This window comes from Sturnira hondurensis, unplaced genomic scaffold, assembly GCF_014824575.4.
Source record: "Sturnira hondurensis isolate 20B ecotype Veracruz unplaced genomic scaffold, ASM1482457v3 Scaffold0001872, whole genome shotgun sequence".
NCBI classification, from domain to species: Eukaryota; Metazoa; Chordata; class Mammalia; order Chiroptera; family Phyllostomidae; genus Sturnira; species Sturnira hondurensis.
In genome coordinates, this window is record NW_028074503.1 from 21,739,341 (window position 1) to 21,751,591 (window position 12,251).

The window sequence follows — 12,251 nt, forward strand, 5'->3', positions numbered from 1 at the left end:
AGCAACTGTGATTAAGCATCCTTCCTGTTCCTCTCCTTCCACCCCCATGGCTCTTGCCAGTCTTTGGGGAATTAGGAAAACTAATTCAGCCCCTGGGTGTTGAGCAATGCGGCTGTGCAGTCAAATCTGGCTGTTTCTGCACCCTCCCCCCTCCCTGCCCCACCCAGGCCACACAGCTCTCGTGGAAAGATGTTTCCCTAGAAACGTGACCAAGCACAGAGTAGGTTTGCAACATATTATTAATCCAGAGCAGTCCAAGGGTGCTGCTGGGACAGCTCTCCAAGACACCCTCTTGGATCCAAGTACAAAAGGGAATTATCCCCCAGAGTCAATAAAGAAGAAAATTCAGGGAAAAGATATGACTAGGGAAAGGCACGTCGTTGAGGCAACACTTGTTTTCATTTCTAAGCAGCGGCAGCGCAGATTAAAAGAAATGTTAGAGCTATTTTATGTCCTCCTGGCTCCATATGGGGTCTGGAATCTTGGGTTTTACTCCAGTTTTTTCCAAGAAAGCAGTGCAACAAATATAAGCTGGATTTCCAAGGTTTTGGAGTATCTCTGATCTTTTATCAAAGTTAAAATATGAAAGTATTCTTTTGTAAGTCACCTGTGGTAGAAAGTCTGGTGGTTTTGCAGGTGAATTTGACTTTGGACACAGCTGAAGCCCATTCTCAGCTGACCAGCTGGGGAATAACCTGGAGGTGGGTGTGGACAATGGCATCGCTGGTTGAAACAGTGGTGAGACTCTATCCAGGTGGTGCAGGAAGAATGTGTGTGTGTGCACATGCGCATGCTCTCTCACACTCACACTACGTAGAAGGAAAGGAGAAGAGGAGGCTGAGGACCGAGCCTGAAGCAATGCCACTTGGTACGAGAAGGGAAACAGCATTTGGTGGGCGACTCGGAGAGGTAGGGCGAGGACCAGAAAATGGTGCTCCAGCAGGAAAGGAAGGACAGCAACAGCATGTGTGCTTGGCTGGTGCAAATCCCGCAGAGAAAACCACGGCCATAAGGAATGGGCAAAGTTAGCAGGGCACGAGCTGAAGAGAAACCCATGACCTTGGGCACTCTGAAGCTGCACCCAGTTCCTGAGGACAAATACACAACAGCTCTAGGTACAGAGTAATCTGAGATGCTTCAGGATCCACCCTTGGTGGGAACACCTGGATCCAGCAAGAGCGGAGAGGACAAGCCCCACAGATTGCAGCCAAATAAACCAAGAGAAAGGGGAGGACCAGGACCAGGACCAGGACCAGGATAACCTAGGCACAGGAGGACCCATGTCTGGATGCGTCAACACAGTGTCAGACCAGGAAAGGATTTGAGTGCAAACCTTGCAGGAAGACTCCAGAGACTTTGAAGAATAGCCCTGCCATTTAGTAGCTGTGTGAACTTGGGCAGGTTATGTAACCTCTGTGAGCCTCGGTTGTCCTCTTCATGGAACTCAGATAATAATAGACTCTCCATCTGGGAGTAAAGACTCTGCCGGGCACAGGGCAGGTGCCCTACCGGGGGGTGATGAGGATGATCGCACCGCACTTACTGTCCAGTGGCTCCTCCACTTCCTTGTAGATTTGCCTTAAGGACCCATCTTTCATGTACTTCTCAGTGAAGATGTCAAAAGGAACCAGTTCTCGAATAGTCTTCTTGTCATCCTCCGAGGTGGCAAGCCATCGATCACAAGCGAAAGTCACAGTCTCTGTACCCTGGGGTGAGGAGGCAAGAGAAAAATTAGCCCTTAATGTGGAAACTGCCAACCTCAGTGGTTCATCAGTGGGGCAACACCCACGGGGACCTAGGACAGGGGTCATGGAGCTCCACGACCGATGCAAAAGCCACAGCCCTGCCCCAGTTCCAGCAGATCAAGTCTTACTTGAAGGCTTCTACAACCACATCAGGGTTGGTTCTTGAAGGCTGGGATCCCTAGAGTCACATAAAAATAAACATTCGAATCCCATCCTGGAGGCTCAGATTTGAAAGGGTAAGGGGAGGGGGTCCATATTTTTAAATTTCTCCCAAGTCATTCATATCCACAGCCATGACTGAGAGCTGCCTCTTAGGATTAAGAATTCTATAGTTTCAGATTGTTTCCAAGTTGGTCGGGTGGATACCTTCTATGGGTTGACCTTGAGTAACAGAAAGGGCAAGGCGGGCCACTTACTAGTAGTGTGGCCTTAGGGTGGGGAGCAGAAACGTGGCTGCCAAGACCCTCTTCCTTGACCCCTAAACCAAGTTCTAAAAGATTCTGCCTGGAAGCTGAGCTAGTTTCTGCACTCTGAGTGAACAGTGGGGATTTTTCTCAGAAGATTTTATCTTAGTAAGGCTGCAGGTTCTTGTAATGAATCTGTCTTGAGTCTCTTCTGAAAGGGGCAAAGGAAACAGCAGGTCAGATCAATCTGAAACTCACATCTTTATCTGGGAGGAGCCTGCGGATTTCCACGTAGGCGCAGTGCCACCCGGGGTTTATGCCTGTGTTATCGTGGCCCAGCCGGATTTTTTCAATGATTTCTCCCACGTCTTCTAACTTTGGGAAGGAGAAAACACACCAGGTGTTGGCTGACAGGCCCAAGAAAGCACAGCCTGAGCACAAACCTGTCTCCCCCGGGGCATCCCAGAGTCCTTTTGAACTTCCAGAGGTCGCTTCCCCCCTCTACGTCCCCATTGTACTGGGAGAAAGTGACCTCTGGGAGCCAAGCCAGCCCCCACGCTCCCCTACACACACCACGCCACGCTGATGCTTCCCTTCCCCTCTCCCCACTTAAACTCAGCCTCGTCTCAGTCCAGTCACCTCAGTTCAGTCAGTCTCTGGGAGGCTGTCCCCTCTTCACGGTGGAGCCCATTTCTCTCTGCCTTTCATTCCTTATTTTTGTAGCAGCTCATTTCCTGCTTGAGACTTGGCTGTCAGAAGATGAGTTCTGGTTCCGCCCATGCCCTGCCTGGCCAGCCTGATCTTCTCCTTGGCCCCGTAAGAGGCCCCTCCATCTCTAGCTACTCCTCTTCTATATCCTTCCAATTCCAGCCCCTCACACTTGACATTTTCTTGCCACAGGACCCTTACACGGGCTTTCCCTGCCCCTCCCCTTTCCTCTTCTCTGCCTAAACCAGTGCCTGATCCACCTGATCCCTCAGGTCTCGGCTCAACCATCACTTCTTCAGGGAAGCCCCTGACCACCCCTAGAAAGTCAGATCTCTTCATGAAAAGCTCTCACAGCATCCCACAGACCACCCCCGCCCCAACCCAGAGCACTTCTCACAGCCGGGAGTTTGCACTTATTTGTGTGATATCTTCTCCTCCACCACTGAAAGCTACAGGGCAGGCTCCCTAAAGCCGAGGAAACAACCTGTGACCTAGGTACTGAATAAGTATCCTTTCTGTCAAGAGGGTGGAAGACTGAATATTTCCTCATCTGCAAAATGGGTGTGATAAAGCCAGCCAGCTGTTCTCCCATGCAGTGTTGAATGCTAACCACGATGGTGTGTGTGAAGGTGTGTGTGATGGTGATGTGTGGCCACAGTGAGTCCCTGAAATTCAGGGGCCGCCCTCTCTCCTCTCTCCTGCCTGGAGGGTGCAGGGGAGGGACCCAGTCAGGAATGGCTGATGCTTCCCTTGGAGCCTTCTAAGGAAGTAGTGAGGGCAGGGCAAGGTCATCCAGCCAGCTGGCACCTGCCTCCCTGGCTGGCTCTCTGCCGCGCTGCCACCCCAGGGCCTCCAGGAGCCTCTTGGGTCTCTCCCAGCTCTCATGTGTCATGCTCTCCTCTGAAATGGTGCTAAATATATCCTTCTACACCCTGCCTTATCCTTATGAGCCTCTAGGCAATAACAGGATAGAAATAGGTGAGGAAATCTGGGCAACGGGAAGAAAGGGCAGGGAAATACCCAGATGCCCTGGCTCATCGTTGGTCCATGGAATTCATCATGCCTTGAGGTTTGATTGACAGCTGTTGGGTGGGGGGTCAAGGGGAGTGCATGCAGACTTGGGTTTCCTGTGAGCCCCTCTGTGGATGTGCCTGCCTGCCTGCTCCACCAGGTTCTCAGAGTTACAAGGAAATGGCACAGTCAGCTCTGGACTGAATGAGGGTTCTCGGGGAGTGAGTGGTAGCTGAATGATTGAGTCATTCATCAAATGTGAAGCCTCTATAGTCCTAGACCGAAGTGACCTCCAAATGAACTGGTATAGCCTCCGACCAGGCTTCCTGCTTCCTCACACCCACACCCACGCACAGGTGATGCCAAGGCCAAGTGGAGGAACCTGTCCCCATTCCCACCCTCACCCTCATCCTTCCCAACTGCAACCCTGGCTCTGCCACCCACGAGCTGACCTGAGGCAAACCACTTGACCTTCCAGGCCTCAACTTCTTCCTCTGTAAAATGGGGGAGACTAGTATCAGATGAAGAAAGGGACCTGGGCAGGGTAACTCATTGAGGCCACTTCTAGGTCTAAGGTTGCAGACAAGGCTCTTTTTATCAACTATGCCCTCCTAGGTGAGAAGCATGGTCCCACACTGCCAGGGACCGTGAATGAATAAGGGTGCTCTAGCTGCTGCTGCCCCTGCATCCCTGCACCACGCCCCAGCTCCCACTGGCCAACTCCTCCAGCTCTGGCAGAGAGGTACAGTGCCCTGGGAGCCCCTGGCAGGCTTTCTGAATCATTAAGCAAAGGATGGTGATTTCAGGCAGAGGCTAATGTTGTGGACATTTTTAGGGAGGACCTTATTCTTTCATAGCAGAGAAACACAGAGGCTATGGGGGGATCCTTGGCTCCCAGAATCTCCACGTGAGGACACTGAGCTGCCCAGCAGAACCAGGGACTGAGGACTCACTGCCTCTCCTTCTCTCCAGGGGCCTCTTTTTTTCTTCCCCATCCCATCTCTGGGGTGTGAGATATGCAGACCTTGGCTTCGATGACAATCATCTGGCCACTCAGTCACGCGTGCCATGCCAGGGAGGCCATCTCGGCCACCACCCCTCCAGACAGCTGCAAGGAGGCCTTAGGGGATCACTGGCCATGGACAGTGGGCCCCAGGGATGACTGAGACGACATCAGAATCAGAGGGACCCTGGCATTCTCCCAAGGGGTGAAAGAGTGAAGCTGAGAAGGATCTGGAACTGAATTGCTTGAGTCTAAACTCAGGCTCTGATGTTCTGTAATTACGACACGGTGAACAAGTTATGTGACCTTCCTGTGCCCTTCCATCTGTGAAATGGGTTGATTGTACTACCTAACCCTTGGAAAGATGGTGAGGATTGGTCAAGTTTATATACACCACGTGGTTAGAACAGTGCTAGCACATGGGAAGTGCTCAATAACTGTAACCTATTATTGCTTTTTCCATCTAATTCCTGTGCCTTAAAATGAGGCCGCAGAGAGAGGGGGTGGCTCGCTCACAAGCTAGCAGCTGATCGGAAGCCAGAACCAGAACCTGGGGCTATGGGCTTGCATCCAGTGCTCATCTTCTTACCTGAAGATCAGTCAGAAAAGAGAAATGGAGAGAAAGGGAGGCAAAGCTTGTTCACGTGCTTCCAAGCTCTCATACACCCCAAATACCCAGCTGGGTTGGAAAGAAAAAAGAAAAAATAGCAACAGATGACGGGCAAATTGTATCTGTCTATTAGGGAGGACTTCATTGATAAAACTCCCCAGAAGTCATGCTGAGGTGTAATCACAGCCCAGCCACTGACAGCAGCAGGCTTGGACGACTCAGGCACCATGACATCCTGGGTGGATGAGATGTGGTTTTGTGTGAATTAATGAATCATCCTTGAATTTCCCTCGTTAAAAGATTCCACCAAGGAGGCAACCTTCTCACAAATACTGTCTGCTTTCAGAGAGGGTGGAGAGGGAGGAGGAAGTTCCTGGGACAAACACTGGCCAGCAAAGAAGGAAAGGGCTTTGGACTTCGTTTCGCATCAGAAAAATAAGGGCCACATGTCCAAAGGCCCCCACTACCAAGAGAGTCCAGGCTTCTGAGACTCCCAGCTCTTCTCCCTCAGAGTCGTCCCTTTAAATCCTGCTTCATCTGCTTCTCTACCCTAGTCACGTCATTCTCCTCCTCTGCCCTGTGGCCAAAGCTCCAACCACATGCTGTGTTTATTTTCACCTGTGGTCTCTGGCCATCATGTTCCCCTGGCTTGGAATGACTCTCTCCTTGTTCCTGCGGAAGCCCACTTTCACGTGCAGCCCAAAGCCACCATGTCCCGGGAGCCTCTCCCTTCTCTGCACACCCACAGCAGGCTCAGTCAGCCCCACCAAGTTCCCGCATCCCCATAAGACAGTCTCCTGCAGGGGCAAAGAGCACGTATTCCAAGCCAGTCCCCTTGGGTTGGAAGCCTGCTTACTCTGTGTCCTGGCTGTGCGATTTTACATAAGCTACTGTGGAACCCGGTGTGCTCCAGTGAGTGAGTTGATACAGGTAAAGCCTTGTGGCAGTGCCTTCTTACCCACAGGCCCCGTTATTATGATGACCACCTGACTTTCTCATTGCATCTGTGTGGCAATGAGGGCTTCCCCAGCTGGACTGCAAAAGCCTCACAGGCAGAGTCTGGGTCTTCCCATTCTCTTGTCTCTCTCACCCAAGCTTACACACAGTGAGTGCACAGAGGAGGCACTGAACGGACGTGTACAGCGTTCCAAGTTGCTTAGACCTACGTCCATAGCAGACATCGACCAAACAGAGCCCGGAGAAGCATATGGACCGTTCTGTATCAGGTCGTTTGGTCATAGCTTAGTGGATGAGTAGGGGCCACCAAGGTATGTGAGGAGTGAGTCTGTCATGCGTAGCACTGAGGTGGCTCCAGTGGATTTGGAATTGTGCCTTGAGTTTCCCCAGGTTCCATCCACTCCTTGGGGTCTTTGATCCTGACGTTAGTTCTGGAGGGACAGAGCGAGGCTCACCATCCTCCTGGCTTCTCAGAGGTGCTGAGGCTCAGAGAGGCTGATGAACTGCCTACCTTCCTCACCGACACCAGCCCATCAAAGTGAAAGACGCGTCTGGCTCTGGATGCAGGGCTCCGTCTCCTACCGGTTTTCTGGGTCTTCCTCACCCTCCAAGTCCCAGCCCCCCAGTAGCCCGGTGAGCCCACGTACCTCCATAATGAAGCGGGAGGCAGACTTCCTCTCAAAGTACATTTTCTGCTCCCTCTTGTTGGTGCATAGAGATCTCTGCTTGGTGCACAGGCCATCGCAGCCGTAGATGACAATGAAGATATTGGCATTTGTCCCAGCAGCAAAGACATCGCTGGTGTAGAGGGTGATCTCGTAAGGGACAACTGGAGGTGGGGGACAGAGGAACAATCAGAGGGGATGTGACAATAGGAAGCAAACATGGGCGAGGTCAAGTTCTTCACTAGCACCGGAGCCCCGACCCCTTCCCCAGGAGCTGCGGCTGCCCAGGGCCCCGGACTTTCACATGGTTACCTCACGTAATGAGGTAAGATTGGCTTGTGACATTTCGGTTTGTTGCATTTGCATATAAATGTGTATACTTACTGTGGATCACAATAAAAAAAAACCTGAAAACCCAGAGAACAGTTCCAGAGGGAATTTACCCTCTCCTGTGATTCTGACCCTTGAAAGGGGTCACTTCAGAAGTCACCTCATGGGTGGCCACAACTTCCTCCAGAGGAGGACTTTGCTCTTCATTTATCATCAAAGCTGCCTCACTGCAGAACCGCAGTGATCATATCTGTGATAACAGTAGTTACCATTCACTGGGTGCTTGCTGGGTGCCAGCCTCCATACTAAGCGCTCCACATTCCTTAGCCCATTTCATCTGCATGTGGACCCTGTGGAGGTGGCATTGCTGTACTCAGTTTTACAAACAAGAAAACCAAGGCTCAGAGAGGGGAAGTGACTACCCCCAGTCATCCTATGGCTGGTCACTGCTGGAACTTGAACTTGAACCCAGGCATATCTGATACCAAATCCTGTGTGACCAAGCTCTTGAACTGAAGGTGAGTACAGCTGCCTACTCACAAGCCACAGGGAGGGGCAGACTATGCAGGTGATGGCTGGTCCCACCAGGTCCCGAACAGGGCTCTCACCAGTGGGTTAAGTGGAACCACAGTGTGACTCTTAACATTACCCTTTCGGGTAATGCCAGAGGCACCTTCTCTGCAGCACAAAGTCCCTTCTTCTCAGGCCTCTTGGGTTTCTCCATGGCCTACTGCCCATGAGGACTTGAGCAGAGAATTTGGCAATGGATTTGAGTTTTCCTGAGACTAGCTGGCAATAGAAGAAGCCCTGGGAATGTCTGGGCTTATTGCCCTAGGCCTGGGCTCCAATTTGCTTCCTGGTTTTTGGTTCTGCCTCTGCCATTTGAGTTACTGTGTGTCCTTGGGCGAGTGGCTGTACTTCTCTGGACCTTCTCTTTCTTGCCTAGAAAATTAAGGAGTTTGCCTAGATCTGCGGTTTTTAGTTTCTTTAACTGCAGAATTCTTATAAATACATTTATCAAGAATGTTCAGGAAAAAAGCCCTTGACTTTTTTAAACCCGAGGTGCTATTCTAGATGGCTTGAATTGGGAACCAGGGGGCTGTCCCTTCTCAGCCCTTCTCTTCCCCCCACCAGCTGCCCTAGGATATGCATTCCAACTGCCTGGGATCCTCAGAACATAGATTGAAGATTGAGGTTCCTCCCAGCCCTGACATGACATGACATTCAGGCATCTATGCTCCGCCCCACCTCCTCCATGAAGCCTACAAGTCCAGACCTCACGACAGCCCCCTTCCTAGTTGTGGTTTCACCTGCACTGGGTGCCCTTGATAAACTGCCCTGAGTCCTTCTCTGCCCCTGATGATGACAGCTGGGCCCCGTGACCTGCGGTCCCTGCAGCGCAGCTCCCCAAGCCCTGGAGCTCCTGGGCTTCCGGCCCCTGGCACATTCACCTGTCAGGGAAGCAGGTCCTGAGCGGCAGAAGCCTCTTCTCTGTGCTCCCCCGCCCCGCCCCCCCCGGGAGAGCTACACTTTGAAGGTGCCTCCACAGCTCATCAGTCTGAAAGTCAAATTTTTTCTGCCCTGCTTTTTTTTTTCTTTTTGACAAATGTGAGTGTAAGACAAAGGGCAGATGGATTAGTTTTAATATTAGGTTAGAACTGAATATATTCAAGGTCAGACCATAGAAATTCTTTTTTATTTTATTTTTCCTGTGAAGAGCAAGGCCTGACCTAGGGCACGAAGGGAGAAATGAGTATTTCTGGCCTGAAGGTTCCCACCCAATACCACCACCAGCTCTGTGTGGGTCTGTCAGGTCAGTGTGTCTGTCCGTGACTGCATGAGAATCCTGGGGGCAGAGGCTGGAACTACAATTTGATTTGTATATGCAGGGACTTCACTGAAAGAAAATGTCACTTTATTTTAGGCTTTGAACTGAAGAGTATTTGGATGATCTGGTCATGGCCAGTTTAATTGCTGCAGGCAAAAAAATATTTTTTCCGCTGATTTATACTGTGAGTTGTTTGGGGAAAATATTTTGATATAGCTAACTATTTGGCTAAAAAGAAACTGTACTCTCTGGGTTTAGTTCGGATTTTAGCAGATTCAGACAGATTTCTATAGCTCAGTTGACCTCAGTTTGAGTCCCAGTACCTAGTATTTTCCTGTACGTATAGAAACATTTAATGCATACTTTCTGATGATGACAGTGGAGGGGAAGTGTCCAAATGTCACCCAGTTATTCCCCTTCCTCTTGCCCTTTAGCAGGTAAAAGGAATTAGGTTTACCTTCTCTTCCATTTGCCTCCCACTNGTGTAAGACAAAGGGCAGATGGATTAGTTTTAATATTAGGTTAGAACTGAATATATTCAAGGTCAGACCATAGAAATTCTTTTTTATTTTATTTTTCCTGTGAAGAGCAAGGCCTGACCTAGGGCACGAAGGGAGAAATGAGTATTTCTGGCCTGAAGGTTCCCACCCAATACCACCACCAGCTCTGTGTGGGTCTGTCAGGTCAGTGTGTCTGTCCGTGACTGCATGAGAATCCTGGGGGCAGAGGCTGGAACTACAATTTGATTTGTATATGCAGGGACCTCACTGAAAGAAAATGTCACTTTATTTTAGGCTTTGAACTGAAGAGTATTTGGATGATCTGGTCATGGCCAGTTTAATTGCTGCAGGCCAAAAAATTTTTTCCCACTGATTTATACTGTGAGTTGTTTGGGGAAAATATTTTGATATAGATAATTATTTGGTTAAAAAGAAACTGTACTCTCTGGGTTTAGTTCAGATTTTGGCAGATTCAGACAGATTTCTATAGCTCAGTTGACCTTAGTTTGAGTCCCAGTACCTAGTATTTTCCTGTACGTATAGAAACATTTAATGCATACTTTCTGATGATGGTAGTGGAGGGGAAGTGTCCAAATGTCACCCAGTTATTCCCCTTCCTCTTGCCCTTTAGCAGGTAAAAGGAATTAGGTTTACCTTCTCTTCCATTTGTCTCCCACTCAGGATAAAACCTTATGGTGGGGATTTCTCTAGCATGTTAACAACTAGAATGTGGACAGGTGACGGCACTGATAATGGAACCTCACAGTGAGACCTTTATCTTTCTTCCTTTTGGGTCTTCTAACCCATCTGCTTTAATGCCTCTGTCTTACAGATGGGGAAACTGAGCCCCAGAAGGGCCAGGCTCTGCCTCCTGTCACCAGCTAGTTTGGAGTGGAGTTTGGAATACGTTCCATATTTTCTTTCCTGGGGCCAGGGCTCAGCCCATTGCCTGCACAGGGAGCAGGGAATTTGGAAAAGAAACTTGAGACCCAAGTCTCCAAGGGGGAGCTGGCCCAGAGTGGACATTGGAGGAGGGATCAGAGCAGAGGCGGCCGCAGGTAACGGGGTCTGGGAACAGGGCCAGGCTGGTTGTACATGGTTCCTACATGGCGTGTACAGCCTCGTCTGAAGCTCCTCGTGGAAGAGGTCCCTGACAATGGCCCCATCATCTTCATTCTTGGCTAGCCAGCGGCCACAGGGGAATGTCATGCACTTTCCAAGAGACGGGGCGTCCACCTCTATCCAGTCTAGGAACCAGCCTGGAGCCTTGCCTGGAGGGAGAGGAGACACAGAACCCATCAAGGACGTCTAAGGGTGGCTTCCTATGGGTAGCCTCAGGGACTCTGAACACCCTTCCCTACTCAACAGTTCATGCCTAAAGCTCCATGATGAATATGTCTTCCTTTTTGCTTACGGCATTGCTAAAATGATTCCTGTAAAAACACGCACCCATGGACACCAGAGGGCATGGCAGGAGGGCAGTCTGAGGGGAGGAAAGCAAGGAAACAGTCCAGGGTGGAAGGCGCTCCAAACAGGAAGCCCAGAGGTGCCAAAGAGAGACTGTTAACAAGGACTTCGTCATTTCACCCTGCAGGGATTGCACTCCCAGCTCCCTGGCCTCAGTTTGTGATTCATGAATGAAAGGGATATCAGTGAAGAATTGATGTTTCTTCCTGGGAAAAGGAGTGCCCAAGCTTAAAAAGGCACTGGAAGCCAAGCAGAGAACCCCATCTACTCAGTCCGAGGCACTGGGAGGAGGGCTTCCTTCTGTCGGCTTAGAAGACAAGGTTTGAAGACCAAGCCAACGCGCCCCATTTTACTGAGAAAGAGCAAACCTGGGCACACCCTTTGGCAGTAGGATCAGTGGACTCTAGAAAGGATTGGCTAGATCAGCAGTTCTCAAAATGGGGTCCCCAGACCAGCAGTCTCAGCATCACTTGTAAGAAACAAAAACTCTTGTGTCCCACCCAGACCAGCCAAAGACTCTGGGGATGGGACCTAGAGACCTGTGTTTTAATAAGTTCCCCAGGTGGTTCTGATACATACTCAGATTTGAGAGCAACTGAGCTAGGTCAGATGTTCTCAAATCTGAGTGCACAATAAAATTACTGGGGGTAGAGGCTTAAGGAAAATTTTGTTTAAAAGGTTTTATTTATTTATTTTTAGAGAGAGGAGAGGGGAGGGAGAAAGAGAAGGAGACAAACTTTGATACGCAAGAGAAATCAGTTGGTTGCCTCTTGTACGCCCCCAAATGGGGACTGGCCCATGACTCAGGCATGTGCCCTGACTGAGAATCTGTCCGACACCTTTTCGCTTTGTAGGACGACACTCAACCAACTGAGCCACACTGCCCAGGACTAAGGAAAGCTTTTAAAACCACCAGTGCCCAAGCCTTGCCCCAGTTAGATCAGAATCTCCAAGTACAGCTACGGTTCTTCTGGGCTGAAGGGATATAGGAAGTTATGTCATTATGGAAGGCAGATGACATCC

At 50.2% G+C, this 12,251-nt stretch overlaps 1 protein-coding gene across 2 annotated transcripts in view; it reads right to left on the reverse strand.

Annotated features, from left to right (window-relative positions):
• Positions 1-12,251, reverse strand: part of LOXHD1 (lipoxygenase homology PLAT domains 1) — a 135,172-nt gene that overhangs the window by 37,272 nt on the left and 85,649 nt on the right. For both annotated transcript variants that reach the window (XM_037033791.1, XM_037033781.1), the window contains exons 25-28: positions 10,868-11,032; positions 7,086-7,267; positions 2,408-2,524; positions 1,544-1,706 (exon numbers count right to left, since the gene is read on the reverse strand). In XM_037033791.1, coding sequence (XP_036889686.1) covers positions 1,544-1,706; positions 2,408-2,524; positions 7,086-7,267; positions 10,868-11,032 — 627 coding nt within the window. The remainder of the gene's footprint in view (positions 1-1,543; positions 1,707-2,407; positions 2,525-7,085; positions 7,268-10,867; positions 11,033-12,251) is intronic.